This window comes from Opisthocomus hoazin, chromosome 16 (assembly GCF_030867145.1).
Source record: "Opisthocomus hoazin isolate bOpiHoa1 chromosome 16, bOpiHoa1.hap1, whole genome shotgun sequence".
In the NCBI taxonomy this organism is placed as follows: domain Eukaryota; kingdom Metazoa; phylum Chordata; class Aves; order Opisthocomiformes; family Opisthocomidae; genus Opisthocomus; species Opisthocomus hoazin.
In genome coordinates this window covers 15,715,135-15,742,135 of record NC_134429.1, presented here as the reverse complement: position 1 = coordinate 15,742,135, position 27,001 = coordinate 15,715,135, and the positions used below count along the sequence as shown (strand labels likewise).

The 27,001-nt window shown below is 48.1% G+C and overlaps 1 protein-coding gene across 14 annotated transcripts in view; it reads left to right on the top strand.

The window, feature by feature from the left end:
- Positions 1-27,001, top strand: part of EIF4G3 (eukaryotic translation initiation factor 4 gamma 3) — a 145,263-nt gene that overhangs the window by 64,099 nt on the left and 54,163 nt on the right. For 4 of the 14 annotated variants that reach the window (XM_075437633.1, XM_075437623.1, XM_075437625.1 and 1 more), the window contains exons 5-10: positions 4,755-4,787; positions 12,700-12,720; positions 13,543-13,722; positions 14,296-14,410; positions 18,751-18,851; positions 22,290-22,412. In XM_075437633.1, coding sequence (XP_075293748.1) covers positions 4,755-4,787; positions 12,700-12,720; positions 13,543-13,722; positions 14,296-14,410; positions 18,751-18,851; positions 22,290-22,412 — 573 coding nt within the window. Of the gene's footprint in view, positions 1-1,044; positions 1,062-4,754; positions 4,788-12,699; positions 12,721-13,542; positions 13,723-14,295; positions 14,411-18,750; positions 18,852-22,289; positions 22,413-27,001 lie in introns of those variants that run through there. The other 10 variants (XM_075437635.1, XM_009945083.2, XM_075437629.1 and 7 more) reach the window with 5 other exon arrangements.

Sequence of the window (27,001 nt, the reverse complement as noted above, 5' to 3'; positions counted from 1 at the left end):
TTTGTCTTTAAGGAAATGTTTGGTAAATGGTAGACCACAGATCAGTAAAGGAACACTGTTCTCTACAGCAGCACTCAGTCTCCAGTGGCCTCGGGGCGTTGCTTCCGAATCGGTGCCACTGGAGCAGTTCTAACCATTTACTGCCTAGCACCCTGTAGGTGCTCACGCACTTACCATAGAGCTCTGGGCACCCAGATCTTTTTGTGCTAAGCCCCTTTTTCATCCAACTTCAGGTCTGGTTGTCCTCTGTAATTTTTTTTTTTTTTGTGTGTGTGTGTATTGTGATACTGCTCTGCTACTGTGGGACTTTGGTTCCCCAAACCAGGCTCCTTTGGGGGAATCTCTGCTCGTAGTGCAGGGCCACACGATGCTAGGAGACCCTCCTAGGGCATCAGGTGCTTAGCCCAGCTTCTGGAGGCATGGTAGCTTCCCGTCACGATGTCTCGAGCCTCGCTTGGCCGAGGGAGCAGCAATCCCTGCGCCTCTTGCAAATCCACCTCTGCGTCGTGACACTGCCAGGCCACCCGCAAAACCCCTGCACCGTTCCCAGCGCTCTGCTCTGTTCAGAGTAAGATGAACGCTGCTTGCCCCCGCGTGCAGCCGCACCGACGCACTCGCCCCACTTCTGGAGGTTTCGCCTCTGGGGGGTTCGCAGGAGGGGTGGTTCTGAGGCCCGTTAACCTCTGTGTTGATGAGCGAACCAATTAACGCCAGTTTTAGTGAAGTTTCCGTGATGTGGACAGCTGTGAATTCGTAACTGGATCCCCCCCCACCTCCTTAGTCCCCCTTTCTGATCAGTAACGCGGGATGCTGATGGTAATAAACCCCCTTTTCTCAGTAAGTATAATCAGCTTTAATTGTTGAAAAGCGCAAAGAAGTTTCTATGGTTAGAACTGGAGCAAAAACCTGACTGAAGAGCTGCATCTCTAAAACAGTTTTTTTGACAGCCCAGCAGAACAGTGCCAATACATTGCACAGACAACTGGAAGAGGAGGAAGGTTTTGGAACAGAGTCCGGTTTACAGGTCCCTGGCTGGAAGAGGCTGGATAAAATACTGCATTGTAAGCAATATAACAAACTGTACTCCTTCTTGCAGGCCATCGTGCCAGTGGCACTGTTTTGATTTCTTCCTTTCTTTCTTTATTATTATTTTTTTTTTTACCACATCTTTTTTGTTGGCTGATCTACAGAAATGCACTGAGTTTGCTGCTTTGCTGAAAGCATGAGCTGCCGTGGCAGTTTCTGCCAGGCGACGCCGGCTCCGAGGCCGAACTGCGGTGGGGAGGGGCCGACCGGGCGTAGGGCAGGGACCAGGGCGGCTTCGGGCTCGGCAGATAACGCCTGCTGGAAATTGGGCTGGAAATGGTGTCAAATTGTAGGGTTTTGGCCCCGTTATTAAGGAGGTATTGAGGAGGAATTTGTCTGCAGGTGTCAGCCATTTTTGTATTTTTTTTTTTTTAAGCTCTCCTGTGTGCAGGTTTTGCCATCACTCTGCTAGTGACCATTTCCACCCCCATTACTAAAAGCCGCACCCATAACATCTCATTCTACCTCCCCACCCCAAAACAAATGCAAGGCTAGCCCGGTCCTGAACTACTCTTGCATTTTATTCTGGGCTTGATTTACCTTTTTTTTTTTTTTTTTTTAAATTATTATTTTTTAATTTATTTTTTACTCATCCTTTTTGGTGGCGAGGGGAGGGTGGAGAAGGGACGAGGAAGGTGACAGGACATCTTTGCCATCCCCAGGCTTCTGTAGCGCAGTCCCGTCTGTCCCGCGGCCGCTGCGGCTGGTGTGGGTAGGTTGGCTGTTGCGCTGACGAGGTCGATCCTAACCCCGCTGCCTCGAGCGACCAGAGCTTCCTCCGCTCTGTTCCTGCATCCAGGGGCCACTGGTGATTGCACAGTTCCAGCTTTGCTGTCCCTCCCAGGACAGCTGCCTTTGCGTTACGGCTGGCTTCGTGTTTTCTCCCCGTTAGCATCGTAGCATCGCTCCCACAGCGAGAATTTCAAAGCGCAGCTCCAGCTGGGGGAAGGAAAATAAAATCAGGGTTGTTCAGCCCTACTGAAAATTAGCTGTTAGCTCTTGCCGATGCCAGCCCCGAGCACCAGGTGATTTGAACACAAACTGTCCGATTCTAGGAGGGGTGCCAAAAAAACCCGTGATCCGAGAGGGCGTTTGAGCGATCCAGAAGGGGCGATTTTCAGAGAGGCTTGAGGTGTGCCAGCTCAGCATCAGCAGGCAGAGAACGTGCCCTGCTGCCCCCGAAGCAGTGAGCAGGGCTGTGAAGAGTGTGGGTGGCAGAAACGTTGGACCCAGGTTGCATAAAGAAGTTTTCCTTCCCATCTACTGCCTTCATCGGACAGAGAAAAAAACCCCGAGGTGTCTGTTTTAATCCGAGCCAGCAGTGACTACAGTTTGTTCTGTTGCTTACAGCTCCTGATAGGAATAAATCCTATCAACCTGAATTGTTTAAAAAAATTAAAAATTAAAAAAATCAATAGCCAGTGGTGACCAGTGCAAAAGAGATTAGGGTATTTTTCACTAACTTTGAGGTTTTATTTTTTTATTTTATTCTTTTTTTGTTTTTTTTCTTGTAACACATATTACTTTTTACCATGGAATTCACTTTATCTTCTTAAGAGATAAGCTTCCAGCTCTTGTTTTAAACACAGTGAGAACCAATCTTTTCTGTGGAACAGTGAGAAGAGAGGTACTTTGGCCCTGAAATGAAGCAGCGCAAGGTTTTTGCACCCCATCATTCTCTTTTTGATGAATTTTTTTCATTGGTGTAGAACATGGAGTGTGTAGGCCTGCCGGAAAGGCTTGTGTCAGCCCTGCCAGGGGAAGCTTTATTCCCTTTTCTCAAACACAAGACATTCAAACTGTTTTTTGAGGAGTTTTTCCTGAGAAATAAGGACTTGAAGTGCCTTCACCTCCCGAGGCTGGCCCGGGTGCCCGTTTCTCATCGCTGTAGGAGCCGCCGGCAGAGCCGCTGGCCCCTTCGTGTCCGCAGCCTGGGGAGGCTGCTGGGAGTCCCGGAGCATGTCTGGCCTCTGGTTGCTGGTGGAACAGAAATTTTAGCTCATTAGTCTTACAAGATGATTGTGCTTTGCTTTTTTTTTTTTTCTTGAAGGCTTAGGGAAAAGGTTCAGGGGTGAGAAAAGTCTCTAGCTGGTGAATCAGTGCAGGTCATTCTTCATAAACTCTTGTACTAGACATAGTCCGTGTGTGCGAACTTTCTCATTTCTGAAGGTTTTTGACTTCTCATCCAAGTGTCACAGGGAGGTGAAGGTAGAAGGAATATACAAACACCGACATGAGTAGACTAGTTCTTGGAAATCCTAAATATAGGCAATTAAAATTTTCTAAAGGAGAAATCAGCTGGAGCAGTGGATGTTTATACTTTGCTTCTCATGTTTGATGGCGTTAAAATAGCAGGAAGGTAGGGCTGCAAGTGAACTCTGGTCCGCTTTTTCTTACTGGAAAAAAACTCTCATTAAGAAAATCAATAATTAGTAAGCCAGCTTTCATCACTCTTCTCAGGCAGAAAGTAAAACATCCTGAGTCCCTGTGGCATGAACTAGCAGAGGTGGGCTGTACTGTGTGCTTCGGTACATGCCGTACACTGCTAAGCTATCGCAGCTAGCAACAGGTAGAAGCACGTGGTGGGTGAAAAGCCACCACGGGAGCTAGTTTCATTTGCTCCATTTAATTACTGGAGCTATTATGGATAGATTTATCTGCTGATCGTGGAGCTCTGCTGATTACACGGAGAGTTAAGGGTTTGAAACCTGACTCGGCTTCTGGAAGAGGATACCTTGTCATCTTTATTTCTATTTTCCATTTCTTGCATTCACTTTAATTTCTATTTTAACAATCAGTTACTTAATGGAAAATGCTTTTAATGTTCACTGGGCATGTTAAATTCTGATTACTTTCCTCCGCGTGTAACCCAAGTGGGTGGGAATTGATTTAGTAACCTGAGCGCAGGGCTGGGAACCGGCACCTCCTGTCCTCCAGCCAGGCTCGACGGCTGCTGCCTTCCGCTCCGCGAGGACAGCACGGCTTAACCCGGCTCCTTCACCTGCAGACGGGGGTGACAAAGCCGGGTTACGGTGATCGGTACGAGGGGAAGAAAGAAAGAAAAAAAAAAAAAAAGCTGAAAACAACATTGCACCGTGTGTAGGTGCAAAGAATTGTTGATCTTTGCCTTGCGGGGTGTCTCCCGGGGCCCTCGCCGGCAGGACACCGGCTGTGCCTGCCGGGCCCTTAACCGCTCTCCAGCCACCAGTCTCCATCCTCCGCTCCCACCAAACAGCTGGAACGGCTCTGGGGCCGGCTGCTTTTAACCATTGACCTCCACCTCAGAAAGCTGAAAATCTGCGCTGCTGCTTATTTTAAGTTGGTTTTTGGTTCCCCCCCCTGCCCTCCCCAAGGCAAGATAAAGAGTGGCTGCATTCGTAGACGAGAGTGCCTTTAAAATAACGAGCAGCTTTGGCAGCTGATCTCCCAGCTCTCCAGCAGCACACTTTCCCCCAGAGTGGTCTTCACTTGGTGTATCTCAGTACCTGTCTGTCACTGTCCTGCAGCAAAGCTTTTGACTGTTTTGTGGTTGTTTTGTTGTGTTTTTGGTTTCTTTTTGTTTCTCTTGTGGGTTTATTTTGCATAGAGTGTGACATTTTGGTTTTGTTGTGGTGTTTCTGACTCTTTGTGCCTTTCCTTTTGTGTTTGTTTCTCCCGCCTTTCCTCAGTTTGCAGCGGGGCCTCGACCTGCCCATCACCAGGTACAGTACCCTGCCCCTTCATTATCATCCTCAACTAATTGGCTGGGGGAGGCGGGTGGTCGGAGGTGGTTCACTCACTAACTCAGAGCGAAGGTTCGCTTCGGAAGCCAGCCCCGTTAGTAGATACTAGCACGTGCATAACCCCGCTAACAAGCTGCCTGCAATGCAGAATAACACTTTTAATTCTCCACTGGTGTCACTGCACTCATTAACCACCCCACCTAACGCCGTTTCCGTAGGAAAGGAGAACCTGTTGAGATCGTTGCCAGGTATTCGTGAGATTTGCTTGCCATTTTCAAGTCACTAGAAACTTTGCCAAATATTTCCAGACCTAGTCGGTGGGTTAAGTTTCCTGAGCTGAAGGTGTCAACGTGAGCCAGGCATTCGCTTCCCTGCAAAAATCCTACTTTTCCAACTCAGAGCAAGGCAAATGCCTTTCCAGTCCATACGTTTCTGGTGTGATACGCCTGGTTATCTGTTATCATTACGTTGCTTGATGTTGCTTTTACTCACCCTATGAAAGCCGAACACTTAGGAATCTTTGTAGTATTCCTGTCGCGTGACTTGGGCTTTGTAAGGAACCACTTAATGAAGAAGAATGAACATTAGAAACAGCTCTGGCTCTTGAAACTCATGGGCAGTGCTTACTAGGGTAGCAGAAATACCCAGAGGACCTCCTCAGCATCAGGACATTTGCAGAGGTGTCTTCTGTCCTAGTCAAGGTGTCTGAAGTTGTCTTTTCTATCAACTCCTACATTCATCTTGGCCAAAGCCCTTTTTCCTTGGGGACTGACTTTGCTGCTTCCTGTAGCTTTGGAGGGGACAGAGGTGGCACTGATGGGTGGAAAAGAGGAGAAGAGGCATGACAAGTGCAGGAAAGCTCTCCCAGGTTCTGTTGTTCCCCTGTTGTTCTTCCTTGGCATGGAAGGAACAGGTTGTTTCCACCAAGTTAATACGGGGGGAAAAAAAACCCCAACTCCAGTGGTGCTGGGACAGGGGCTGAGGTCACGGAAGGTTTGTTCCAGGAGAATTCTTTCGTTCTCTCTTTGCTCCCGTTAGCCTGAGCAGTTTAACACTGTAGGGGTGAGCACCTTTGGGAAAGGACTCTCTCAGGAGAGCAGGTAAGTGTGCTAAGTGGGCACAGACACCCAAAAAAGCTGATGAGCTTTGTTCCTTCCAGCTCGGAGAGCAGCGTGGAGGCAGGCATCCTGCCAGAGCAGGACAAAAAAAAGGCTTAAAAAGTAGAATGAGGCATTTGCACTTGTTTGCTCGCAAGCCAATGTCATGTGAGAGAGAGTGAAATTATTTTTGTGCGTGGTAAGGGCTTGCATTGGCAGGCGGTGGTGGGGGAATGTTTGCAGGATGACTGGGCAACGTGGGGAACGACGGAATTAGTATCTTGTTTAGATACTTTTGTTCTTGACCTTAACTTAAGGTCTGTGTTTATATTGCGCGATACCGAACGCGCATCGCTGTGCAGAAACTTGTTAATTCTTTCGTATGTTGTTACTAGGGCAAATTAGATATTCAGTGTGAGCCATTTAATATTCCATAAAAATTACTGAACTCACTGTGAGCAGAGTTTGGACCACGAGTCTGGAGGCAGCGCAGCCTTGAAGGAAACGATTTCAGCGCTTGGAGGCTTTGCTGGTGTGACTCTACCACCCGTCTGTCGTAAACTGATTTAAAACTTTCTTTTGGACCTAGTTATGACCCTGCCTGCAGGTTAAAATTTGTAATTTCCAAGTGTTTTCCTGATTTTATCGCTGTGTATTTGACTGTGTTGCAGTTAGATTTTTGACTCTGTTGCAGCTGAAGTCTGCTTATAATTATCGGAGAGAAGCTGTCACCGTTAGGCAAACATTTCAGGCTTTATTGCCAGCTGCATCCGTCAGGCGCTGGAGCAGGACAGGCACAGAGAAGCCTGGGCTGTAGAGGAGCTGGTTATTCCTTTTCATCCCAAAGCCTCTGCCCGTGGTGTGGATTGGGGAAGGAGAGAGGGAGTTTTGCCACCGACCCGTGCGGGAGGGTCACGGCTGTTGGAGCGAGTTCATCCCGAACCCAAGACTCGGAGGATGTGTGAGACCAACAGAAATGATTATTCTCACATGGGAAACTTTTAACAGGCTTAAATTGTGTAACATAAGCAGCGGGCTTCGAGACTGAGATTTTGTAACCTAAAAAGTACTAAAGAAGTAAATCAATCATAGCGGTTTTAATATTTAATTTATTTATATTTTATATAAACTTATATTTTATATAAATTTATATTTATTTAATATTTAATTTGTCATAACAACAGAATGTGCTGCTCTGAGCAGGCGGCAGCAAGAGGAGGTTTGCAGCGACTCCTGTGCCCGTCCCGCTGTGATTTTTATTAACATGGGCCTCGTATTGATTCTGTGTCTTGTTCAGTCAAATAATGGATTGTTCTTTAGTGTTATTTCCTGTAATTATTAGTTAAAGTACTCCAGTTAGCATGATTGAAGCATCTGAAGTTGACTGGCAACTTTATGAGCAATTTTTGTTTGGGATGGGATTGCCTGCCCTGACGGTTGACAGCCGGCCGGTGCTGTAGGAAGCGGAATCAAACTCTCTAGAAGAGAAAATTAATATTAGAGTGAGATTTAGGGAGCTGTACTAATAGTGGCTGAAGTCCAATGAAAACAGCTGCAGTGCTGCTGATTAACAGGTAAATGTGTGTCAGTAATCCTTGATTCCAGTAACTCGGCTCCCTGAGAAGCCGCTGAAAAGTCCCATAGGAGAAAGAAAACGGGCCCTACAAGGCGTTCTGTGGCAGTGTTTTTAAATACACTGTCAACTTGTGTTTTTCTCAAAAGGCTGTAGTGGGCTCCACTACTGCCCTGCCAGGGCTTGCTGCTGTTCCCCACTTTGGGCATGGAGCATCCCTTTTTTTTTTTGCTTTCTGAGGCTCTTGAGTCACTTCGTTGGTTCTGAACCTCCTGAATCACCATTGAAAATAGCAGTTTTCTTCTCATCTGAAGTCCGAAACGTAGAATAACCCTTAAATGAAGAAGTGACTTCAGGAGCATACGGGTTATTTTAAAATGGATGCTCAGAAGAGGCCAGTGTAATTAAAAACAGAGAGGAGTCTGAACTGAAACGTCATAGTTCCCTTTCTGAGTTATAATTGTGTGGGAGATGAGTTTACGGGTTATAGCAGACTCATTTACTTTGAGGTTGCTGTCGTAGTTTGTTCCAGTTTTAGCTTGAGGTTACTCGAGTTCTTTTGGGTACAGCTTATACAACAGAAAGCTGGGCTTGGCCACGTGCGGTCATTCAAAAGCCTGGTGATTTGGAGAGGCTGGGAATTCGCTCCCTGAGCTGACTCAGGATTAACCCTTTTGTAGCTTTTTGGAGTATCTCGAGTTAGAAAGCAGTCGGACACCAGCACCGTAGTCAATTCTCTGTCTTCGTCCACGAGCGCATGAAGGAGCTACCAGTTTTAAATCCCATGGTCGACGCAAAAAGAGGTTTTTGCCCCCGTTTTATCATTTAGTCACTGACAACTGGGAATGTCTGAGGCAGGGGGAGAAAAGTCTCGCGTTGTGCCCAAGGGCTGCACCAGGTTGCTGGTGGCCGCTGGGGGAAGCGAGATGTGGGCCTGTGGACTTCGTGCTGCAGCTCCTGCTTCTGGCACCAGATCTTTCCATCTCAAGGCCGCAGCTCCTCAGCTGAGCCCTGGTGCCTGTGCTGAAGTTTGCAATATCAAATACAACGTGGCAACTTTGATCTGCAGGTAGATGTGGTTCCTGCTGTATTGCCTGTGCAGACACCTCCTCCTCCCTCATCCAGGGCAGGGTCAGGTTATCCCACCAGCCTTCTTGGGGGGACCAGAAAGACTTCAAAATTAGTAGCAGGGCTGTCTCAGGGGATGAGAAGCTTAACTGGAGCAGAGAGCTTGGATGTGTGATTTGATTTGGTAGCATTGATGGCAATTTGTTGAACTTGCCTGTCGCTTCCTTTCTTCACAACCTTCTGCAGGGCTTTGTGGACCTGTTGCAGCTGGGAGCCTTGATCCACTCTAGAGCAAAAATAGACGGGTGCCTATGCACGTGGTGTTTATGGGCTAAGCTCAGCGTAGATCTGTTTTCAGTCCCCTCACCACAGTTTTATCTTTCAGTGAAGCTTTTAAAGTAGGGAGGGAGCACTCCACAGACATTTCAGTGGAAGTGGTGGCTCAGAAATACAGAGTAAATAGAAAATCAATTAAAATGCAGTGGTGGTTTATCAGAAGGAGGTTGGTGCTCTCATTAGTCATTGATTTTTCTAGATGACAGCCTCTTATCTGGTTGGCCTTCCACAAACTTTTGACCCAGGATCATGTGGGAAGAAAATGAAGCAGGAGAAGCTGATGGCTACGAAGAGGATATCAGGGCATGTAGATTTAAGCAGTGATGAAGAAGTAAGTGGCAGGGTAGTGCTGAGAGGGGTAGGCAGGACATTAGTAGTGGATTTCCTGAATATTAGTGTTAATTACTCTGGCACAATTAGCAGATATGTATCTGCAGCAAAGTTAATGAGTACAAAGCTAGAAAGATGGTTAGCAGAGGGGTGCTGGATGCTGTGGAAGAAGGACTGGCATGACGAAGCAAGGTGTGATCCAGCATTGCAAGGTGCAAGCCCTGAGACTTCAGTGCCAAGGAGAAGTTTTTATTCTACAGAGCGGGAGCGCAGCAGCTGGAACCGTCTGTGCAGTGCAAGTGTTAGATAAACCACAAAAGTTATTTCACAGAGTCCCAGCATGGTGGGGGTTGGCAGGGCCCTCTGTGGGTCACCCAGCCCAACCCCCTGCCCAAGCAGGGTCACCCACAGCAGGCTGCACAGCACCACGTCCAGGCGGGGCTGGAATACCTCCAGAGAAGGAGACTCCACAGCCTCCCTGGGCAGCCTGGGCCAGGGCTCCGTCACCCTCAGAGGGAAGAAGTTCTTCCTCGGGTTCAGCTGGAGCTTCCTCTGCTTCAGTTTGTGCCCGTTGCCCCTTGTCCTGTCGCTGGGCACCACTGAACAGAGTCTGGCCAGTTGAGGTAGGGAGTTATTACGGCTGTATTGGGAAGACTGGGGAAACCTTGTCTGGAGCGTGTGCGCAATTCTGATGATTTGTTTTCTGAAAAGACTCCTTCAGCAGGCAGATGGAGGGCTGCTGAGATGATGGGCTCTTATTGAACAAGCAGGCCAAAGGAGCGATGCTTGAGGCAGCCGATAAAAGCGAGGTCTGAGAGGGGTTTAGCTCTGCTCTTCTGTAAGTAGATCGGGGGAGCAACCTCAGGAGGGAAAAAGTATTGCCCAGCAGTACTGCCTCCAAGATGATCCAAGAAATCCCTCCCCAGCAGGTGGACAGGTAGGGGGTAGGAGCGCGACTTGAGGACCACGGCGCAGGTCCTTGTTGGTTGCTGACCGTGTGTAGCAAGTTTCACACTAGTTTGACCGTCATTAGGCATAGCAGGGCTTAACGGTGATTTTTGAGGAAAATAGTCAAGGAAGGGTTGATGTAGCGCAGGGTTTCTATCAGGAGCATTGCTGTGGCCAAGGGTACCTTCATTCTCGTCCTGAGCGGGTCCTGTATGTGCTCCACTCCGAATCCTGCACTTATTAGAAGAAACAGAGACAAAATATCCCAGATTTTAATGTCCTGGTGTTCTCCCATGGGACATGTTGAGTGTTACTTGAAAATGTTGTCCATGCAAGCCTCTGTCTGACCTTGCAAGATGAATTTTTTAGCAAATCAAGTCAGAATAATGAAACATTTCTAAGAATGACTTTGAATATTGCTGGCTTAGCTTTGGAGGGACAGAAACAAGGATGGAGCATAAACCAGTTTGCCAACCAGACGATACTTATTTTGAAAAGTAAAACCCACATGCACATCAGATGCACGGTGCTCTGATGATAACAGATTTTCTGGAGAATTTTACTTTTACTTACAGGAAGTGGAGTAGCTAAAATGAATTCAAACTTTGCCAGAGAGATCTGTGGTTGGCTCTTCCGAAAGACTCTGATAGTTGTGTTGCTTGGAATAATGGGCCTGCTCTTCTTCTCGCTGTGTCCATCTTCCTTTTAGTAATGAAATCCTCCTCCCTTTTTCTTCACCGCTGAAGATCTCGGCGACAGCATGGGCAGTGTAGAGTGTTTTTGAGAGTTTGGGTTTCTTAACCTGGAGTTTCCTCAGGGAAGGTCCTCCTCCTGCTGTGGAAGAGCTTAGCGCTGCCGTGGCGGTGTTGGACGCTGGACGGGAGAGCGAGCCTGTGGAACGCGGTGCACGGAGCGTGCTGTCCTGCTGCTGCGGCAGGGAAGAGAGCCGGCCTGTGCTCCCCAGAATGGAGTCTCCTAGGAGCCGCTGGCCGGTGACGGAGATGAAAAGCTCTCCAGGAACCAGGAGTTTCCGGCGCCGCCAGTTTTTCCCCAGTGGTGTCAGTGCTGTTCTTAGCCGGCGGCATGGGTGCCACAGGAACTGGAGGAGCAGGGTTCGCCCCCGTGACTCGCGCCGGTGGAGGGCTCCTGTCTGCTGCGGGAAGGCTTTTCCGCGCTGCCCGGTGGATGCGGTTACTGGCAGTAGAGAGGCAGGTCTCGCTGCGACCTCCAGCCTGTTTTCACTGCATAAATACAGAATCGTCTTGGTTATTGGCTTTTTTTCCCCCCTACTCCACTCTGGGGACACTTCTGCTGTAACCTGCTAACGGGTTAGAAATAGTCGTTATTCAGCGATTTGCAGTGAAAGAAGAAAGGGCTTTTGCACTTTTTGGTGTCTTTGGATATTGAAAAATTGCAGGCTCTTGTTATTCACCCCATAAATTGAGCATACGCCCTTGGTTCACACAACACTCACGTAGTTCCCCCACATCTAGGCAGCCACACAATTTTTCTGAACGCGGGAGCATGGTGGTGTGTCGCTCTACTGGTTTTCTCTCTGCACCTTCGCTACCGGACTCTTCTCCCCAAACAGTTGCCTTCTCCTGGTTCGGGTCACACTGTACTATATGCCGTGACAATTCTTCATCCAGATTCGCAGGCTTGGACCTAAAAGCGTTGCACACATCTTAATGGTAGCTGGATTTCTGAGATGGGGAGTCATCCGTAGCTTTCCCGGCGAGATCATTTGCTATGGGGAACAGCTGAGGTGTCAGAAAGTCTTCAGCAGCACCAGAATGACCATTCTAAGCTCACTGTCATGTCAAGTGCAGAGGTGTCACAGCCTCCTTCCGCCCTGCCCCATTCTTCCTGAATGCTGAGGCAGAAAAACCCAGCTCGTTCCATCATTCCTGAGTGGTCACCACTCTTCTTCTCCCTGTTCATGATGCAGTTACTCACAAACTGTTTGCATTAATGCACTTCATCAGTCAGCAGTCATCAATGTGATGTGTGGTGACCTGATTTTTAAAAAAATTTTTTTTTTTGCTGAGCAGCTAAATACGTGACGTTTCTTACCAGTCTTGGTGCAGAAGTGGAGACCAAGTCCACGACTGGAGCGAGGGTTTCTGCTTTATCTTATATCTTTGTATCACTGAGAGAGACCAGAAAGGAAAAACGTTTGATGTTTTGGGAACAGAGTAAACATGAAGTCTTTCTGTAGTATGAGATTTCCTGCAGTTAATCATGGTTTCATTCTTGGTTTTGGTTTTGTGGTTTTTTTAAACTTTTATACATCCATGTAGAACTTTTCTAGAAGAGTTTCTGTCCCCTGCCTTGGGATTCTGGTAGAAGAGTCCTTGGTACCAGCTCAGTGTCCTTCCCTTGCTGTTTCTGTAAGAGGTTGGTCAAAGCAGGATAGGAAGGTGAATGGAATTGTGTGGAATTAGGGTGCATGTTATATCCTATTCCTTCCTACTGATCTGTAAGCTGTTCCATTGGCTTTCTTTCTGTTTCCTGCTGCTTTCTTGCTTCGTTCTTGAAGGGAGGATTCAGACCTATACAGGTAATTTTAACTCCTGGTTCTGCATGGCATAAATGTCTCTATCACTTCTGTCATTACTCCGTTAGTGAATGCGTTAATGTCTGCTGCATACCTTACCGACTGAGTTCCGAGATTGCAGAGACTCTAGAGCGAGGGCTGCCGGTGCCATGAATGCTCCACACCACGGATGCTGATGCCTTCCCGGCGCGTAAGGGTGGAGAACGGAGCGTGTACCAGTGGGCTGCTTGGTTTCCCGGACCCGGTCCATCCGCGTGGGGCATCACTTCATGCAAACGTGGTAGAAGAGTTGGGTGCCGCCCTGGAAGAGGTTGCCGCCTTTCTGAAAACAGGGTGCACGACAAGTCACCAGGCTCCATTTGTACAAAGGATAGGCGTGACGTGCCTCCGGCCTTTGTAAAAATCTGGGGTTTGAGCTCTTCTGGAGGTATATTAGAACAGTTGCCTTGATCTTTTACTTCCTTAGCACATTTCTAAAAAGGTGGCTTTTGGCAGTCACCCCACCTTATAAAAAAAATATTTGTCAAAAATCATTTCTCTTAACACCCGCTCTGAAAGTTGAGCTGTATAATTCAGCAGATGACAAACTAATAATTGTCTGAGTTTAAGGTTTCTTACTGTTTTTCTACCGTGTAAAATTGAAGGCTAGAGCACGATCTTGCTATTTACAGATAAACAGAAATTGTCCTGCAGTTTTCTGAATGTGTGGCAACCCTTGGAAAGTAGTATTATAATGAGAATATTGTCATGATATGTCAACTTCTTTCCCAGAAAGTCTGACCGGTCGTTGTTCTCTCTCCTTCCTCTCTCCCTCCCCTGCCCTAGTTTTTTCAGAGGCCTCAGATACAGCCTCCCAGAGCGACCATCCAGAACAGCAGCCCCTCCATCCGTCCTGGTGCGCAGACACCGACTGCGGTGTATCAAACCAACCAGCACATCATGATGGTGAATCACCTGCCAGTGCCCTACCCGATGCCTCAGGGCCCCCAGTACTGTATACCACAGGTAAAAATACGTTGTCCAGGCACCTAAGGAACTGCACAGCGACGTTTGCTCCATCTGGATTTTCTCAAGACCTGCCACAGAGTTGGGAGGGAAAGGAAATTAAACTGGTAGCTGCCTATTTAGCCTCTGTTGTTTTTCCCGGTGAAGCATTTGTTGTTCTGTGCGTGGAGGCAGGAAGAAGAAATTAGCTTTCAGTTTTTGAGGTGCCCCTCAAAAACTGTGAGACTGAGCTCTTGGAAAATGCTTAGTGCTATAAATGTATCTCAGTTGGCTTAATGGCTCTATGATTACTCTAAAACCTTGGGCCTCATAAAAACGCAATATTGCTGAAATCAGGGGAGTGACTATTTTCTGCTTCAACTCTCATGTCCTCCCTGCCTTGTCTTTAGATGACATCGCTTACCTCTCATAGCGGGGTTTTTTTTGAACAGTAGCATTTCTCAGTCTGTAATTAATTGGTGTGATGAGCAAATCCCTATTGACTGGGGGGGGGCTTGGTTACAGGTTCTGTATGCAACAGCATGAAGTTGCCCAACTCCTTGTGAACTGAGGGTTATTTTTTCCCCCTCCTAGTATCGTCACAGTGGCCCTCCGTATGTCGGGCCCCCGCAGCAGTATCCTGTTCAGCCGCCAGGACCGGGACCCTTTTATCCAGGACCGGGTCCTGGAGAATTCCCCAATGCCTACGGTAAGTTCTGCTTGGAGATTTCTTATAAAGTATTTTCTGGGTGTGTTTTGCTATTGTCAAGCTGGAGATTTATAATAGCGCAATGGATTAGCATTTGTTTGAACTTTAAATAGCTGCTCAATTTAGTTGTGTCACAGCCCTTATTATTCACTCCTGAAAAATTCACAATAACAGAGTATTGTTTGTATGAGTGCTGAAGGAAAGGCTGCAACTCAGAGAGCTACCCATAATCACACGTGAACAAGAATAGCGGCTATTTGTTACTCCCTGCTTGATCATTATTATTTATTAAGATATGGTGAATACATCTGGCAGCCCTGGTTTCCGTTGAGCTATGCACAGCAATACAGCAGTTAACATTTCTTATCCCTACGTTCCTTGTTCAGTGTTTAGTGAGGGAAAAGAACAAACCATGTGGCTGGATTCACTGGTCTCATGCTGCAAAGATCAGGTTAGTCCAGTCAAAGAGTTTGTAACCCATGCAGAGGCTGAAATTTGCCCTTTTAATGGGCAGTTCCTGGCCTTGCCTTTTCTCAAGCAGAAGAGTTGGGAGGCTGCCCAACGTCGTCGTGTGTGCTGTGGTTCGTTGGCACGTTATATTCGGTATATTGGGTTGAGTCCTCCAAGTGCTGAGCTTCAAAGCTGCACCTAAAAATTCAGAGGCTGCGTGTCCCGTGCTGGGCATCCCTCCTGCCTACATCTCATCGGTCCTTGGCTCCTCCAGGACCTCACAAATACCTCTCATCTGGGTCCCAGTTTGCAGACCCCGTGTCCTTCAGTGTCCCGTGACACCTCTTCTCTCGACAATCATCTCTTACAAGCAAGTAATGAAGTCCTTGCTTAGTAATTTCCAGCGTGTTGCCGTGTACAGTGTATATCGTACTGAGATGGCTGTCCCCTCTAAGGTTTTCTGTGGGATCTGTATTTTATATTTACAGCAAATCATCTCCTGCAAGCTGCGTTTAAATGAGATGCAGAATTAGGCATCTTGCAGTCTTGTATATCACTTCTGGCTTTTAATTTACCTTCCCTTGCTCATTTTTTTTGCTTGTTCAGCCTGAAGAAGAGAAGGCTGCGAGGGGACCTAATAAATGCTTATAAATATATCTGCAGGATGGGGGTCAGGAGGACGGGGCCAGACTCTTTCCAGTGGTGCCCAGCGACAGGACAAGGGGCAAAGGGCACAAACTGAAGCAGAGGAAGCTCCAGCTGAAGATGAGGAAGAACTTCTTCCCTCTGAGGGTGACGGAGCCCTGGCCCAGGCTGCCCAGGGAGGCTGTGGAGTCTCCTTCTCTGGAGATGTTCCAGCCCCGCCTGGCCGCGGTGCTGTGCAGCCTGCTCTGGGTGACCCTGCTTGGGCAGGGGGTTGGGCTGGGTGACCCACAGAGGTCCCTGCCAACCCCGAACATTCTGGGATTCTGTTATTCTGTGATTTATGGGAACGTCTGAAAAATCCACCAGGATGATTCCAGTCGTCACCCTGTTGGGGGGGGTGGGGGTTTTAAAGGGTTTTCACCTCTCGGTATCAAATTTGAGGTATTTTGTTCAGGCTGATTGCTGCCTGCCCACGCGCATTCTGTAATCTGCTGCGGGCAGAGAAACTGAGATGCTATCAGCTTTGCATGCGGCTTTAGCTGTTGGCATTTCGGAGCCTTAGAAGTGAACGATTACCTTCCAGGCTGAGCAGTGACAGCCCTGTACCGCTGGCAGGAGGGCAGGTTTGCTCTTCACAAATGCAGATTCCTGTTAAAGGGGAGAAAAGCCCCAGCTGATTCCCTGCTTCTCATTTTAAAAGGTCTGGACTCCTCCCCCCCGCCTTCTTTCTTTAATTTTTTTTTTATTTATTTATTTGGTGTATATAAAGCTAACAGGACTGCTTTGAAAGGTTGCCACGAAGCCGTCAGAACTGCTTATGCAATTTCGGAGTGAAAGGAGAGAGAGAGCAATTAGAAGGCAGCTAGTTCCTGTTGGCTTATCCTGGAAAAACGTAAAGAGAAGAAATATTGCGATGGCGCTTTAAATCCGATCCGCTAAATGAGGAAATTACCCAGTACTCCTCATTTTTTCTGCTGTTACAGGTCTGCTTTCTGACTCTCTGCTCGCTTAATGCCATTTGTCTGTCTTCACTTCTGTAATTTGGAAAAGATTCCCTTCCGGTTCCTTTCCCCTCCCGAGAGCGCCTGCTCTCTTGCACAGAGGCTTGCAGTCTTTCAGTCCCAGCTTGTTTTTAGGTTGCTGCGTCTGCGGGGCTTCGGTGGGCGAAGCCGGAGCCCTCCATCATGCAGAGCGTTTTCCTGGCAGGGGAGGTTTAGCCAAGGAAGAGAGGTTGCGAATTTGCCTGTGCTCATCCACCTTTCCCTCCCGTCGCTCTCTCGCTATTTATATAGGGCCTGAAAATGCTCAGTCTCTCACCAGGCGCTGCTCACAGCGTTGGGAGACAACTCAATTTACAGTGCAGGCTTGGATAATGCTGCTGGCAGTGGCCTTTCCCTTACACCTCGGGACTTCGTGGCCAGCGTGGCTGCTAGGCATCAAAATCATCTCAGTCTGGGCGGCCGTGGAGAAGGCGACAAAGCAGAGCACTGCAGAAGATAAAACTTGTGAAGATGGACAGTTCATTTTTTTTTAACTGTCTCGGTTTTGCGATTTGTCATTCTCTTATATCAGTGAGTTTCCAGGCTACGTTGGGAAAGACCTTGAAATGATGAATGGGAAGGAGGGAGAATAAAACTTGGATGCCGCTGAACTGGCAAGCATCGAAAGGCAGGGTGTGGAGCAAGGAGCGTCGCACTGAAAAACGCACTCGTCTTGTTGCCACAGAAGCTATATTTCTTCACAGAAGTTACTCTTGCTTTTCGGGATTCGGTTTTTGAAAAGTATTTTTTGTAAAGGAAGAAACCTTCCTTGAGTGAAGCCGTGGCTCCCTCTTTGGCAGGGATCACATTACAGGCTATCCAATTAGATCTGGTTTCTACGAAACAAGAAATCAAGATAATTAACACACTGCAGGGCTTGCTCCTGTCCTCTCGTGTTCTCCACACTCATGTTGTACACCCGGCCCGCTTGGCCAAAGCCTTAGTCGGAAGAGTTTGAGGCTGTGCCAGTGTTTTGAAGGAGAGGGGCAGGAGGCTTCCCGTTTCCCAAGCCGTGGGGACGCTGACGGAGACGCTGTGCCCTGCGGCCAGGTCTGAAGTTGTGCTGCCTGTTCCACATGAAAAGTTTATGGAGTCATTTAAGCCACCTTAATTGCAGCATCCGAGAGTGAATATAGCGGGGTGAGCGTTTAGCAGCTGGGCACTGGTGCCATGCAATGCTGTCCGCTTTCAGCTGCCCGCCTGCTGCTTCAGCAGAGGGAAGGTCTTGTTCTGAGCCAGGGCAGCCTGCTCCCAGCTTTGGCTTTCCCGCTTGCGGTCGGAGGAGCGCATCCTCAAGGCAGATTGTGCTGGGCTGGCTGCGTTTGCTGGATTTCACCGTTTGTTTGAGATAGCCAAAACGGGAGGTTATTACTGCAGACACACAGTACAGGTTCTCATCCCCGTTTAAAGGTCAGTTCAGCTGAAGAATAAATCGGGTTGCTCCAGGTGCCGGTGCAGGCAGGCAGCCCACCTAGCATCCGTGCCTGGAAGGAGGAAAACCAGCACCACCTTATGAGTTCACCCGATACCTGATCCACAGACAGAAGACAGCTCTACTATGCCACCTTTATTTATGTCTGGCATGTTTTTGAAGCACTCAGTCAGTTTGAGTCAGTCTTATGCCATGAAGAAAAACATAATGAAACTGTATTGGATATTATGAGTGTAATCAACAATGCCATGTAATTTTGCAGTAATAACCGTGGTCATGGGTTTTTTTTTTTGTGTTGCAGCATGAGAAGAACGTTGCTTGTAATTCAATTTTCTGGCTATGCTTCAGAGTAGGTTGCAGTTGACCCTGCAAATTCTTTGTAACGGTTTGAGTGAATTTCTCTACAAAGGCAAAGAAACCCCAGCAACAAACCCACCTGTGTGTCAGTCAGAGTTGTCCGAGGATGGGCCGCTTGGCTTTGCGTGCCTTGGTGGTTTCAGCAGCCTCTCAGAATGGATGCACGCAGTCAGTTTTTCTGTTCGTGGAGGAAAAAATTAGTGAATTAATCACTTGTCTTGATGGAGAAGCAACTTCTGTTTCAGTGGAAGTGAGGCAGAGCAAAACACAGAGCAGTTACCAGCTGGGTGTTAGAAGCTCTGGTTTGTGAAGGGAGGGAGGAGGAGGTCGTCAGTGTTACCTCTTGCGCTTGGTTTTGTTGCGTTAACAGATGAACTGATTTTTTCACTCCTGTTTCTGTCTGTTGTCCTTTGCAGGAACACCTTTCTACCCGAGTCAGCCAGTGTATCAGTCAGCACCCATCATAGTGCCTACACAGCAGCAGCAGCCGCCGCCAGCTAAAAGAGAGAAAAAAACGGTAAGCGGTCGTCGCTGATCGATACGTCCCGTTGGAGAATTGTTCTGGTTGCAAGGAAGTGAGTAGCAAGCTTAAGCTTAAAACTGAGCTTTGTCTTCGCAGATAGGTTGAGTCTCACCTTTCACACCTCAGGGTTATCAAACATTGCACAATGCTGCAATGGTGTCTTATTTTCAGTTGTTTTATGGGGACCTCCTGTTCTGAGTTTGAGACATCTCAAGCAGTCCAAATTTTGTAATGAACATAACTGAAAGCAGCCTCTTCTCCCCAAACCTGGGACCCTCCACTGCCTGTGCTGCTGCTGAGAGTTTTACCAAGGAGCCAAATGGGAATGAACAACCTCGGATCAGTCTGGGAGAGTGCTGGGAAATGGTTCACATTGGCAAAAAAGAAATTGTTTAGCACTGTGCCTTGGGAAAGGTAGAAAACCAGTAAGTTGTGGACATATTTGCAGACTTGAAAGAACCCGAACGCACGATGTTGTGAAAGTGGGTAGAGGCTGGGAGACCACGCTTCTTCTCTTCCCAGTTCACTGGTCAGAATTTGAGAGAGACAGACTGATGGAGTTTAAACCCAGTTCCAGGTGGACGATGGTGTGGAACAGTAAAGACCTATTGTAGGTGAACGTAACATTTAAACAGAAAGTTCGGGGTGGACTTGAACCTGTGAATGAATTGTTTCTGAATGATTGAAAAGGAATTGACTTTACACGACTGTGTGGGTTAGAGTAGTTTGAAAACATTACAAGAACTGTTTCCTCGGGGGAAAAATATGGCACTTGTATGTGTCTCAAAATGCAGGGTTTTTGTATCTTTTGATTGCTGAAGATGAGCTGAGATGACACTTGATTTGGGAAACTGGAAGAGTGGAATGATGGGTTAGCTGGGCTTGCAGGAAAGGCCGTTCTTGTAGCTGCTGTCAGCAAAGGGTGCTGCAGCTCTCTGCTGCCTCTGCACCATCCTCTCCAGGCCCGAGGAGTCTCTTTTCAGCATCCAGAACGTGACATGGCCAGATCATTGATGCCATTTGAAATGCAAAGATGTTCAGAAACGCTCAGCCGTGGTTAAGACATTCCATGCCAACAAAGTGAACTTCTTTGAAGTGGAGAAGCAAAACGTTTTTTGAAAATGCCTGAGACGCTGTTCTCTGGATGCGTTGGTGTGGTTTGCTAATCTGTGTCGCAGCTGAAGATAAGAGAGAAATTGAAGAAGAATTAAACACGTATGTGTACACACACCTGCTGCACCATTAGCTGAGTGTTGGAGTACTGCAAACTTTCAGGCAGGGAAACCGTGTTTTAATGCCATTGACTACGTACCAGGAGGAGGAGCAGGTAGGAATTCATGCCAGCTCCTGAGTCCTCGTTGCAGTAGTTAATTAAATGTTTTAGCAGATAAACTCCATCAAAAACAAGAGAAGACCACATCTTGTCAGCATCCTGACTACTGCATGTCTATTCATTTGTCTTCCCAACCCAAAGAGTCAAGGAGGCATCAGGCGATGCTGAAGCCCTTGTGCAGCTGACCGCTTCGCACGTCGCTGGCTGAGAAAACCAGGATGGTTTCCAGCGACGCCACTGCCCTCGGGAGGAGTGCGTCTCCGGGTTTGCTGGCGCTCGTGCCTTGTGCTCGGCACGACGGGGACATCTGCGTGTGATTTATAGAGAGCTCAGAATCACAGAATCACGGAATAGTAGGGGTTGGAAGGGACCTCTGTTGGTCATCTAGTCCAACCCTCCTGCTGAAGCAGGGTCACCTACAGCAGGCTGCACAGGACCTTGTCCAGGAGGGTCTGGAATAACTCCAGAGAAGGAGACTCCACAACCTCCCTGGGCAGCCTGGGCCAGGGCTCCATCACCCTCAGAGGGAAGAAGTTCTTCCTCATGTTCAGACGGAACTTCCTGTGCCTCAGTTTGTGTCTGTTGCCCCTTGTCCTGTCACTGGGCACCACTGAAAAGAGCTTGGCCCCATCCTCCTGACACCCACCCTTCAGATATTTATAAGCATTTATTAGGTCCCCTCTCAGCCTTCTCTTCTCCAGGCTGAACAAGCCCAGCTCCCTCAGCCTCTCCTCGTAGGGGAGATGTTCCAGTCCCCTCATCATCCTTGTAGCCCTCCGCTGGACTCTCTCCAGTAGCTCTTCATCTTTCTTGAACTGGGGAGCCCAGAACTGGACACAGTACTCCAGATGAGGCCTCACCAGGGCAGTGTAGAGGGGAAGGAGAACCTCCCTCGTCCTGCTGGCCACACTCTTCTTGATGCACCCCAGGATCCCATTGGCTTTCTTGGTAGCCAGGGCACACTGCTGGCTCATGGTCACCCTGTTGTCCACCAGGACACCCAGGTCCCTCTCCGCAGAGCTGCTCTCCAGCAGGTCCTCCCCAAGCCTGTACTGGTGCCTGGGGTTGTTCCTCCCCAGGTGCAGGACCCTGCCCTTGCCCTTGTTGAACCTCATCAGGTTCCTCTCTGCCGAACTTTCCAGCCTATCCTGGTCACGCTGAATGGCAGCACAGCCTTCTGGTGTGTCTACCACACCTCCCAGTTTGGTGTCATCAGCAAACTTGCTGAGGGTACATTCTACCTCTTCATCCAGGTCGTTGATGAAGAAGTTAAAGCTCAACTGAGGGGTTTTGGGAAGGTGGACAGACAACGATAGAACTGTCTTCAGCTTGATGGAAATCTTCAATTCTTATATTGACAAGTAGACACTCTGTTCCAAATTAACCCAGACAGCTTGACTGCTCCCCGTGTTCAGTGACACAGACTGGCTCAAGTGCCAGTCGAGGCTTCAGATGAGTGTGTTCTCCAGTGGTTTGTTCTGGACAATATTTTTCCTTCCCATTTTGGGGCTGTGAAGAGACTCAAAAACATACTTGTTTCTTAAATGCTGATGAGTTTCACAGGACTTTAGTTTGTTGTTCTCACTGTTTTCTTTTCCTCTGCTCATTATTTTTTGCTGGTTTCCTTCTATCTGGTTGGTATGGTTTTTCTCAGTGTGGAAGGGGAAATCAAAAAGAGCTAATTTCCTTTCCCCTTTACCAGCAGCTGGGTTGTGAAGGTCACTCAATTTTGTATCGGGCTAATACGTGGCTCTTTTTCCCCCCTTGCACTTCCCACTAGCTGCTGAGTTTTCTAAGTTGCAGTAAACTTATTTTCCAGAAGTAGAGACCATATTCTGAATTACAGGGTCATGCACTGGGGTGGCTGATGAGTGTTTTGATTAAATTTGGGTTTGAGGTAAAGGGATGACATACCATGCGTTTCAAGGCATTGAAACAAACCACACTCCAGTGTTCCTCCAGAGCATCAGCTCAGCCCAGAGCAGCTCCTACCAAGCGTAATGGTGTCAGGTCCTGTCTGGGCTCTCCTCCCCATAAACCCCAAGGACAGCGTGTAATGGGAAGACTTGTTTGAATTATTTCTTTGTTCAATACCACAGATCCGAATCCGGGATCCCAACCAGGGGGGCAAAGATATAACAGAAGAAATCATGTCTGGAGGGGGCAGCAGGAACCCAACGCCTCCCATCGTGAGACCCACTTCCACACCTACTCCACCTCAGGTAATGAAGTGGCCGCGTAGCCTTCTCCTGGTGATGTCTGCTTTGCTTTGCTGTTTGTTAGAGCCAATTCCTGAATCTTCTATCACCGATCACCTCAGACGCGTGGATGGTCCTAAATTGTCCATGTTCTTCAAGGATTTCTCCCCGCCTCCCTGCCCCCCCCAGATATGGTCATTTTTACCAGCTTGTAAATTGTGGACCTGCAGCGCTGCTACAAGTTCCCCATCCCTGGTTTTGTATCGGAAGTAGATTTTAGAGCTTGTAAAGACTTCTGGTGTTAAAGGACGAGCCAATGGAGTTGTGAGAAATGTGGTGTTTCTGTTGGTCTTGTGTACCTGAGGAACGTCCATATCTTGCGTGCGGTTGGTGACGTATCTTCAGCGGCATCACTGTCCATAGTAATGTCTTTCTGCCTTAGCAGTGTTGTTTTAGATTAACCAAAATGACTGTAGCTCAGGAATTTTGTCACAGAACCGTGATAAATCTGTCACAGATTTGGCCTCTCTGTGTTCAACCGTAAAAATGCATTTTTCTGATGTAGGCAAAAGCGTAAATATCCCAAACTGACGTTTTCCATAGCTCACAAATGTCTGCTTGTCACACACCTTTGAGTTTGACCCCTGCTAAGCCTCTGCATCCTGCTTCACCTGAGAAGTCCACGTGTAACGTCTGGAAATTAAACTGGTTGGAAATCCAGGTCTGTTCTAGTCCTTTTTGACCCGCGGCCAAAAGAGCGTTCTCAGGCTTGCAGGCCAGCAGTCCTGACGTGAACCCAAGTTCACCATGACGTGAACCACTGGGGCTGGAAGAGGCTGCGTTATCTAATTAGAAAATAATTTCCATCCTCTGTCCACTCTTCCTCAGCTGCAGCAGGAAGAGGCGATGCCTCCTTGGTCTCCCCAAGCATCAGAGATGGGGACTGTTGCCCTCATCCCAGCTGCCGGCGTGGTGTAGCTGCTGTGTGCTTCATACATCATCTGAGTTCTCCCTCTCTCTCGGGTGCTAAGCCACAGGCTGCGAAACTTAACAGCTTTTGAACAGTTGGAGAAGAAACTCTATGGCTTGGCGCAAGCCTTGGGAGTTGGCCCTGTTTTATTGGAGGTGGGCGTCCACTGCTCGGGGGCCTGGTTAGAAGACGTGGAGGTTCTCCGAGTAATGGGTGGGCTTCATACCAGAGCCTGGCTGAGGCTGCGGGGCAACTTCTTCTTCTTCCAAGTTCTTCCCTGTTTAATGACACCGGTTTCTGCTAGCTTTTAAGTGAAACAGCCTTTTCTGAGCTGAAACCTTACTTTCCCCCTCTGCATCTGGGTAGTTTTTCTGCTGACTGTCCTGTGTCTAGGCAGAAGCACAATCTTTGCTGGAGACACCCATCGCACCGGAGCAGGAGCTTGAGTTTACAGCTGAGCCAGTAAAAGTCTGCTGGGGTCACTGAGGTGAAAGAGCCTGGCCTGCAGATCTCCCCTCTGCTGAGACCAACGGGGTAGTTATGGCTTTTGGCCTTTCCCCTGGTTCCGTTGAGTCCTTCTGTCCCATGAAGGCATCACCATGTGCTTTGGGTCACCTGCTTGCTCTTCCCGGGCTCCGTTGTGGGCAAGCAGCAGCGAGGCACCGTGCTCGAGCAGTGCCTGGCTAGCTGTGTTTTTCCAACAAGGGCTGCAATACCTGACTGGAAAAAGCTATTTTTCTGCCGGAGAGCAGTCTGATTAACGACTACAGCTGGATGGGAGAGAGCCGAGAGCTGGTTACGTATAGAATCAATTAAACTTCTTTCCGAGCGTTTTCCACAAGACGAGATACTAGCGGTGTGAAACGCTTGGGTGCTGGTGAGGTCTTCTTCCCATTACTTCATGCTGGATGACTTTCCCCGTTAGAAGTGGGGAGGAGTTGAAAACAGCCAGGGTTTCAGATTGTGTTTGTGCACGGTGCAGCTGATCCAGGCACTTACCGGAGCATTTTTGCATTCCGAAATCTATTTTAAGATACTACAATTAAGTCAAACAGGACGAAATAAATGTTTTTCAAGAGGAGGTTAATAAGCATGAATTTTATCAGCTGTAATTTATATGCAGAGCACAGCAGTGATGTCCAATCATCTACTCTAAGGTATGCAAATACTTCATTGTTTAATATCCAGGCTTCGTTTTGATTAGGTACTTGGAACCACTTTTGTTAATCACAGAAGAGCTCTGAAATAGAGCTCACCAAAAAAAGTTCATTAGGGTAACATAACTGAAAATTTAAGCCCACTTAAGTCAGGAAATTCAAAGTTATTGTCCCAACAGCATCTCTAATTCATTTCTTTGGAGCAAGTGTCGTATCTTGGATGAAATTAGATGGTGCCTTAATAACTATGCTCACTGGCTGAATTCCAGTAGCAGTGGGTGTTATAATTTTGGCCTGTCTAAAATCAATAAACTTTAAATATTCAGCCGTAACTTTGCTTGAAACGTGCCAGGGTTTTTTTGTGTTCCCTTTCCCCAGCTGATAAAAGCTGTGAACACTCTGCGTGAGCTTCGTCTGAAAACCCCTGCCTGCTGCAACGCCCGCAGCTCAGGGCAGCTCCCAGGGTCGGTGCGAGGGAGCATCGTTACTGCTGGCCGGTTCCACCAGCCCTTGGGCTCAAACCCGGCGCGGCGGGGGCTTTGGTGAGATTTCATCTGCCTGAAAGCTCAAAACCTGAAGGTGCGATCTCCAGGCTTGACAAAGCATCGTCTGATCAAAGTGACCCCCAGTCCAGTGATACTTTAGAAAGATGCTAATTTCTAGTTATGCTTCTTTTATGTTGATGGCCAGTACCTGATTCTGTAATCTCAGTGTTTAAATGGCACAAGCACAGAGGGAGGAACTTGCTCCAGAAGTGCGTGGAAGCCACCGCTGTAGACCAGCCCCTGTCCCAAATTCCCCATTTGAAAAGCAGCCATTTTGTTACAATAATAGGTTTCAATTTTTTTTTTTTTGGATTATTTTTTTAAGTGACTCAAAGAAAACCCAAAACTTTGATAACACAAGCCCGAAGCACCCTCTGCTCTCAGTAGACGAAGTGCTTAACACCAAAATAATACTGGGCTTGTCCAAAAAATAAGCGTCGCTGCCCAGACTGGCGCCGCGTGGTGTTGGCCGTTCCCATGCCTTTCGTGTTTCCTGCTTTGTAGTCGGCATCGCTGACCAGCGAGTGCCTTCGGTGGAGTCTGCCCAGCGCCTCTGCAGCGGTTGCTGAGTTGCTGAAATGCTTGCAGGCTCCTGCAGAGGAGAAGCTGGCAGTAAGCGGAGAGAATATTTACACGTTTCTAGCAGGACACTGCCTTCCGCACGCCGTTTGGTGCTGGGAAGGTAAATAAAACCCGGGACCGCGTATTGAGTCTGGCTGCAGTATTTGTTCGGTGTTGACCTACGCAGAAGATCACCTTTTAAAGAGCAAGAAAGGCTTGGATTTTCCTGGCAGACCTCTTCCAAATATCGACGAGCTTGTCACGTTTTGCGTTTGCTCGGTCTGCGGGCTGTGGCGGGATAGAAGAACACGGAGCAACTCTTCTGGCCTCGTAAGCCAAGAGAGCAGTTTTGAGTGGGGTTTTTTCCCTGGAAAGTCCCGAAATGCTCCACTGTGAAGCTGAGAGCCTGTAAGGGTCAGCACTGGAGTCCCATTTATATTGCTTTCCAGTATCATTCCCACAAAATAATGGAGCGTTCTCCAGATTTCTTAAGAAAACGTCTTTCCTGACCCAAGGAGTTTCGAGGCGTGCAGGTTTCTTGTCTGCTGGTCTCAGCTGGTTCCTGTGATTCTTACCACATTCTCCTTTTTCCCTGCTGCTTTCGTCCATAAAGTTTTCATAGAATGAAAGTGATGATCCGCCGAGGGCAAGGCGTGCGGGAAACCTGCTCAGTCGTGAAGCGGTGTTTGCTTTGGCTTCCGCCAGCTTGAGCTGGAGGTGGGGAGACAGTTCTTCATCCGTCTTCCGGCCGATCTCTTCAGGCTCGTTCCTGGAAGAGGAGCAATCCCAAAGAAGATTTCAACCCTTCACCCCGCTTCCTGAGAGTTTTAGTTTTCCAGACGTGCCTTTTCGCAGTCCTCCGTTACCTTGCTGTTGCCTGAGATGGTGAAAATCAGTGCACTGAAGATAATTCACTCTTCATTCTGCACTGTTCAGATGCAATAGCTGAAAAAGCTGGGAATGGGGGAAAAAGAGAGTCCCAGGCAGAGGAGCAGATTGCCAGGGAGTTTCGTTCTTTAGGGAAAGACATTTTGCGTGGATTTCTGATAGCCTGTGCGAAAGAAGGAATTAGGCACCCATTGCTGGGGCACTCTGCTTTAGTTTGATTTTTTTAAAAATCTCTTGTCCTGTAGATTTTCTGAGAAGCCAGCTTGGATTCATAGCTAGAAAAGAACAGCCACCTGCAAAAAGCTGCGTGGCTTTCCACTTCAGAGTATCGAATTGAAATTTAGCCCCATTTTCTTCTTTGCGTGGTCCCTGCTGCTTGTTGAGGGGAATTTTGCAAATGTGAGTCGTTGGCTTGCCCCATCCACATTCACTCTAACGTACACAAGCGCTTTGCCTAGAAGTCTGAGTGAGTTTGGTGTAGTTACCTCGTCT